This window comes from Arachis hypogaea, chromosome 16, assembly GCF_003086295.3.
Source record: "Arachis hypogaea cultivar Tifrunner chromosome 16, arahy.Tifrunner.gnm2.J5K5, whole genome shotgun sequence".
Lineage (NCBI taxonomy): Eukaryota > Viridiplantae > Streptophyta > Magnoliopsida > Fabales > Fabaceae > Arachis > Arachis hypogaea.
This window is the reverse complement of record NC_092051.1, coordinates 7,477,776-7,484,891: the sequence shown is the minus strand read 5'-3', so window position 1 is coordinate 7,484,891 and position 7,116 is coordinate 7,477,776. Positions and strand designations below refer to the sequence as shown.

At 33.5% G+C, this 7,116-nt stretch overlaps 1 protein-coding gene across 1 annotated transcript; it reads left to right on the top strand.

Annotated features, from left to right (window-relative positions):
• Positions 1 to 895: 895 nt before the first annotated feature.
• LOC112756401 (1-acyl-sn-glycerol-3-phosphate acyltransferase 2) lies at positions 896 to 6,873 on the top strand. The gene is made up of 11 exons (XM_025804993.2): positions 896 to 1,249; positions 2,336 to 2,458; positions 3,149 to 3,188; positions 3,322 to 3,395; positions 3,651 to 3,710; positions 4,072 to 4,149; positions 4,358 to 4,516; positions 5,052 to 5,177; positions 5,964 to 6,056; positions 6,159 to 6,245; positions 6,369 to 6,873. Exons 1-11 carry the CDS (start codon positions 1,169 to 1,171, stop codon positions 6,609 to 6,611), a joined length of 1,164 nt encoding a protein of 387 aa, XP_025660778.1. The 5' UTR covers positions 896 to 1,168; the 3' UTR covers positions 6,612 to 6,873.
• Positions 6,874 to 7,116: the final 243 nt, after the last annotated feature.

The window sequence follows — 7,116 nt, the reverse complement described above, 5'->3', positions numbered from 1 at the left end:
TAGTAAAATTAATTAATTTTTTAAATCTATTATCTAACACATCAGCTAAACTTATAAATCTAATTAGATAACCTACAAAATCCTTTACTGAACCAAAATTAAATTTATGATATTATCCATTAAAAATTCAACAATGTTAGTATGTTACGTAGAGTCTATAAATATTATTATTTTAGATTAATATTTCTTCAATAATAGTTTATACTAATATTTATAAAAATTTGTGTATAAAAAATATGTAATTTATATTTATTTTTATTAAAATATATACATATAAATTAATACAATTTGTTTGTATATTTATCAAAATAATTTCACTACGTTACCAACAGCATTTCTGTCAATTCTTATTTATAATTGTGTTTAATGAAAGTGTCTTTGTGGATGTGTCTAATAAAAATATTTTTTTTATGACTGTGTTTAATAGAAATGTCTTTATATATATATTTTTTGGATGTGTCTCTTTATATATGTGTTTAAAATATAATAATTAATTATTGTTAGCAATAAGTTGACAGATAATATGTTGGTACCCTATACTTTTCCTTACCAAAATTTATGCGTATAAATTAATAAAATTTATTTATTAAAAATAAATTGTTATTTGTAGTGATTGAAAAAGTCTGGGGTCAGTACTTTTGTTGAAATCTGGTCCGTACTTAATCAATAAAAAAAAATAATTAATGCTAGAGAAACAAAAAAAAACAGTCAGAACTTGTCTTATTTAGCATTCATTAATTTGTCTAATGCTAAATAAGACAAATTATAGCTGTTTTTGGCTGATTTTTTTTTGTTACCAAATATTTCAGTAAATATTATCTCACACTATTAAAAATATTAATAACAACTAATTGATGGTTAAACATCACAAATTCTACTGGTCATAGCACTCTCCTTAGTGATTAATTGCTTACCAAATTTGTTAAAAAAATAAGATATGTTGTTGTAATATATGGCGAAAACAGAGACCCAACCCTACCACGCAACACTCATTTCCTTCCCAATTTCCATTCGAATTCCAACTTGTCATTCTTTCCAATTTCCAAAACAGTCGCCAACAGATTCTTCGATTGGATTAAACTAAGATTCCAATTACTGTTAATTAAGTCGTTCTTAGTTCTTACTCACATCGAATCGAAAAAGTAAGTTGGGTTCAGGTGTGGCTTGAATGGGTATTGCAGCTGCTGCTGTGGTTGTGCCATTTGGCCTCCTCTTCTTCACTTCAGGCCTCGCTGTTAATCTCATTCAGGTTTTTCTACTTCTTCTTCTTACTTCCTACTTACTGTTTGATTTCTTAGTTAATGGAGTTCACGTCATAATCATTTCCTGCATCTCCATGCAAATCTCCTTCTTTTTTCTATTAATATTCTTCATTTTTATGATAAGAGTAGTACTGCTATAGTTTAAACTAGGGGAGTTTAGGGTTTATGCTTTGTATCATGGATTCATAGTCTAGGCACATTGCTACTACTGATTTGTTACCATTTCTATTTTAGTTCAAGTGCCATAGACAAACATTGTTTTTAGATGAAAAGGGAAACAGTGATAGAGTTGCTGCTGTTATGATTGACCAATGATTGAGTTTCCTGGAAAGTTGAATTTTCTGTGGAAAGTTCGTTCGAAAAGAAAAGATGAGAGCGAGAGCGCGGAAGAAAATTTCATCTGATACCATATTGTGAAGGAGAGGTTCTGTGAGAAAATGAGAATCAATCTTCATTAATTAATTTCAACTCACTAATGGTACATATATATCAGCCGCTTTGAGTGCAAAGGGAGCAGGGAAAAATGAAACAGACTTCTAACTAACTGCCTATATTATCTAATTAACTTCTAATCAGTTTTTCTAACTAATTAATTTACTCATGAGGCATAATAGAAAGGAAGGAATGTAAACTTGAAAAGTTTATTTTGGGCATGAATGAATTTGGCGCATATGCTTTCAGCATATGGAAGCTGGTTGATCCTTTGTTGTATTAACTCTGTTTGAAAGCAGGAATTTTCCTAGTGGTATACTGGAATAATTTGTTTATACTGAGGAATATTTACTGAATAAAATTAGGTTTTTAAAAATGCTATTCATACACCAAAATCAGCCACTAAAATCAATCACCAATATATTTGTGTATAAATACATGTATGATTTAATTTATTTTCAATGTGTATTTGTATTCCAATATGTATTTTATACTGGTGGCTGATTTTGGTGTATACGTAGCATAGTCGTTAAGTTTTATATATCCATCTTTTCTTTCAGTAAAACAATAATATGAAGCCAAAACAGAAAGGATCTTGAATCAATTCAATTAATTTTTCCCTTCTTGATATCTTGTCTCAGGCAGTATCTTATGTTCTTGTACGGCCTCTGTCAAAGAATCTGCACAGGCGGATCAACCGTGTAGTTGCAGAATTGTTGTGGCTGGAACTTGTATGGCTTATTGATTGGTGGGCTGGTGTTAAGGTAAACCAGTACCATGTCCTCTGCAATATTTTTCTATGCACAGTAACTGTCTACTAATTTAGTTGATTGTTTACCAGAACAAAGCATTGTTTTGCACTTTCCTTGCAACATTCTAAAAGACTATTGTATTAATAGGGTCTAATTCACCCTTTTGTTTATTAAATATGTATAATATTAACAAATGTGAAATTAGTCAAGATGTTAAATATCTTGTATTATAATTAGGAAGCTTTGAGTTCAATCCCCATTATATACAGTAGAAGCAGATATTGGCTTGGGTCTCTATATTATGTTTAAAATGAATTTCTTTGTTATGAATATGTAACGTTAACCTTTTGGCCTGATCATCTCTACCTTCTCCTTAGGAGGTGCATTTTTTTCATTTTTCATGAGTTAATTCATGTTGTGCACAAATATGCTTTGTAGGGAAAGATTTCAGCCATATTGTGTAATTAGGCACAGATGTTCCAGCCAAGGTTGTTTCATTGGGAAATAAACATGCTTCCATTGATTCTAATACTAAAATTGAATCAAATGTCAAAACTAATATATCTTAGGTTGTTTGATAGTTTCAAGAAACATTATAAATGGAAGAAAACCGGTAATTTGAAAGCCACATTTCTTTTGGTTAAGTTTATTCTGTTGCATTCAGAATGATTAAAGCTTTCTTCTGTAACATTTTCCCTTCAGGTTGAAGTATTCACAGATCATGAAACGTTCCAATTGATGGGCAAGTATTTTGTTACCCTGTGTATTTGGCCTTTTTGTATTACGGATGTATGCTTGCATACCAGAAAGGAGTTGGGGAAGTTTATTGTGAAATTTGTGTATCAATAATATGATTCTTATTTTGAAATTTCCAGGTAAAGAGCATGCCCTTGTCATATGCAATCACAGAAGTGATATTGATTGGCTTGTTGGATGGGTTTTAGCTCAGGTGATTGTCTTATTTGTATGACCTTTCCACATCTTCAGCACAAGCAAGTTGAAACAAACTGTGTGTGTTAAAAAAATAGCTTATTTCATTTTAGAAGTGTGAATTATTTGAAATTTTAGTACCATGGGTGTGGGATAGAAGGATATGTATACTCTTATGTGTGTGCTACGATAAGACATGGTATTTGATCAATTTTTTTTATTGGCATTTTTGGGTGCTTCGGTTGCTGATTGATTATTTATTGTTATTGAACAGCGCTCAGGTTGCCTTGGCAGTACTTTAGCTGTGATGAAGAAATCTTCAAAGTTTCTGCCGGTATGCTTCATCATGACATGAACTTTTTAAAGAAAATGATTGCATGATTGTTTATATTAAGTTATTACGAAGAAATGGTCTTAAAGTGCCCCTTGCACTCTAGAGGATTTTAATCCTTAGCTTTTCAATATACTGTCATGCCATGATTTTCCCTTTATGTTCTTTAAACCTAATGACCTAGTGGGTGCAGTTTACGTTCTTTGATGAAACAAATATATCTAGTATTCAAGTATTTTATGACCTAGGAATACTTTTCCGCTCGTGCTTGTCATGAATATAAACTTAGAAGGTTGTATTTTGCTTTTGATATCACAAGTATTACTGTCAATGTTGGGCTATCTGCTAAGCTCTACTCATGCAGGTCATTGGTTGGTCAATGTGGTTTTCTGAGTATCTTTTCCTAGAGAGAAGCTGGGCCAAGGATGAGAGCACATTAAAGGTATGATTCACTATAATACATACAATTCATTTATATGCTGTACTCATAATAGATTTTTGTGCTTGTTTGTTATATCAATGATTTCTTCTTACCTATGCATATGTTAAAAGACTATAACTCCCCTCTCTACCTTTTTCTCTCAAGATGCGAAAGCTTGTTGATTATATTTGGGAATTTCATTTGAATGTTTCATTTATCATAAATGCAGTCAGGCATCCAGCGACTGAGCGATTTTCCTCTTCCGTTTTGGTTGGCTCTCTTTGTAGAAGGAACACGCTTCACACAAGCTAAACTATTAGCTGCTCAAGAATATGCAGCCTCTGCTGGATTGCCTATTCCTAGAAATGTTTTGATTCCTAGAACTAAGGTGAGATATAGATCTTATCTTTAACATTTGTCTTCATCCTTTGCTTTTTCCTTCCAGATATTGGAGCTATGCTGAATGAAATTTAATGTGGTCAAGTTTAGCATATGCAAATCTTAGCAGGATTGACAATGAAATTATTTTATTATAATTTTGCTTATAATTAGGTTGCTGACAGTTTATGAGAAAAGATTTGTTATTTGTTACTTGTAATATTTTTGGGATCACTTTAGCTTCCAAGAGTAATTATAAATGGTTGCTCTGCTCTTTCTCTATTCTGTACCATGACTACACCAAATTGAGAGGCTAGACAATACTTTGGGTTTTATTAGGTCAAAGGTTAGGTTTTCTTGGGAAGCTATGTGGGTGTTCTGCAATAGGGTTCACACTTGATGGACTTGAGAGAAAACCCAAGCAAGGGCAATTTAATTGTTATTATTGTTTTCCAGGGAATAGTAGTTTGATTGATGATAACATGGCTGGTTTTGGTCCTACTCTTTTTTGTTGGTTGCTCTTACTTGTAATTTATTGCTTTCAGGGATTTGTTTCAGCAGTAAGTCACATGCGCTCATTTGTTCCTGCCATTTATGACGTAACAGTGGCTATCCCCAAGTGTTCACCCACCCCTACAATGCTTAGACTCTTAAAAGGGCAACCCTCAGTGGTAAGACAATTAAAATTACGATTTCGAAACAATTACACTTGAAGATGCCTAAAGCTGAACTGTTTTGCTTTCCTTGTGGCTATCTTGTAATGTTAGTCTCTAACTAGCAATCATGGGCAGAAAATGCAACTGCAGAAATTAACTTATATTACTAAAAATTAGGAATTATATATGGACACCAAAAGCCATGTTATAAACGATCTGTGTGTGCTAGTTACTTTTTCTAATTGTAACATTCTGTATATTACTAAGGTATTACTCTAACTGCTTTGGGCTAACGGAAGCCATGAAAAAAGCTTGTTAATAGTTTAATATACAGAGTCTATTGCATATGGCCTAGTTTTCTTCCATTGTGGATAGAGTTGAACTTTTGAAATTTCCTGCTATTTCTGGAGATGCGCTTACATGGAATTTAAGGCTATATCCCTAATTTCCTTTATCAAAGATCCATAGTTTTCTATCTAGATACTCAGTTGGCTGAATGATTTACATGTCTGCTGATTGGAGTCTGGAATATTGAGGGGAGTGATTTTGTAGATGTTGACAGGATTGGATCATGCTTGTGTTTAGCTTTTGCTTTGTTGTACATTATTAAGAGGCTACCTTATCTTCCAAAGTCCTGCTGCATTTCTTTGTTAATGTCTCGTTATGGAGGGTCTACACTGTCTATTACTCCAGTTCCTGAGGGCTTAAGCTTCCCTCCTTAACTTTTACTGATCACAAAAAAAAAAAAAAAAAAAAAAACCTCCTTGTATAATAAAATTTCCTTCATTTTTAATACTGTAGGTGCAAGTTCACATCAAGCGCCATTTGATGAATGAATTGCCAGAAACAGATGAAGCTGTTGCTCAATGGTGTCGAGATGTGTTTGTTGCCAAGGTGGGTGCTGATTAGATTTCCTTTTTTTCCGCTTGATTTCAACATCCTCGGTTGATAATATATGTAAATCATTCTTTCAATGTTAACCACGGGGCACACCAGGATGCATTATTAGACAAACATATAGCTGAAGATACTTTTAGTGATAAAGAGCTGCAGGATACTGGTCGGCCAAAAAAATCTCTTCTGGTAGGTTACTCCATCCATATTTCTAACCCTTCAACGTCCATATTTATCGGTTATCCTTTTCTCGTGTTCTCTTTCCCCTTGGATATTTATCTAAAGAACCTTCTAACCTTATGTTGGGAACAGGTAACCATATCTTGGTCTGGTCTGATTGTTACGGGAGCCGTCAAGTTTCTCCGATGGACTTCGCTACTATCATCCTGGAAGGGTATTGCAATTTCAACTGCTAGTTTGGCAGTCGTTACTGGCCTCATGCAAATCTTGATTATGTTCTCACAGTCGGAGCGTTCAACGCCGGCCAAGGTCCTCCCTGCAAAGCCAAAGAGCACAGGGGAACAAGTGGAAGATAAGAATGTCAAACAACAGTAGATTTTGGTGAACATACATAGGGAATTCGTCTCTCTCTTTTGGTGTGCTTAACCTGCATCTGTTTTGTGTTTTGGGAGGGACTCGCGTAATGCTCATTGGTTTTGCTTTTGAAATCTACCCCATATTATGTGTTCAATTCTTCTATGTACTATGGTGTATGCATATTGATTTATTGTTTATTAGGATAAACTTTGTATTGACCATATATCATGACCTCTGTAGGTTCTATCTATCCCATTATTTTAGATCACCATTCCTACAATATTATTAGACACTAATCACTCATTTTTAAAAAAGGAAAAGTCTAGGGGACAGCAACTTTGTTAAATTCTGGTCAGCATGTAACTAGCAAAAAAAAGTGAGCCATTGGATGAAATCTCACACCAATCTCACACCATTAAAACCATCATTGATGGCTACAAATCACAAAAGTTGCTGACCTCCTAGCATTCCTCGTCAGGTTTATTTGATGTTAGTTTTGGTTTATCCTAACCTATTACTAATT

Coding starts and splice junctions, on each gene's coding strand:
- LOC112756401 (XM_025804993.2), top strand. CDS start 1,169: ATGGGTATTGCAGCTGCTGCTGTGGTTGTGCCATTTGGCCTCCTCTTC. Junction 3,189..3,321: donor TGAAACGTTCCAATTGATGG/GCAAGTATTTTG, acceptor TGAAATTTCCAG/GTAAAGAGCATGCCCTTGTC. Junction 5,178..5,963: donor TAAAAGGGCAACCCTCAGTG/GTAAGACAATTA, acceptor TTAATACTGTAG/GTGCAAGTTCACATCAAGCG.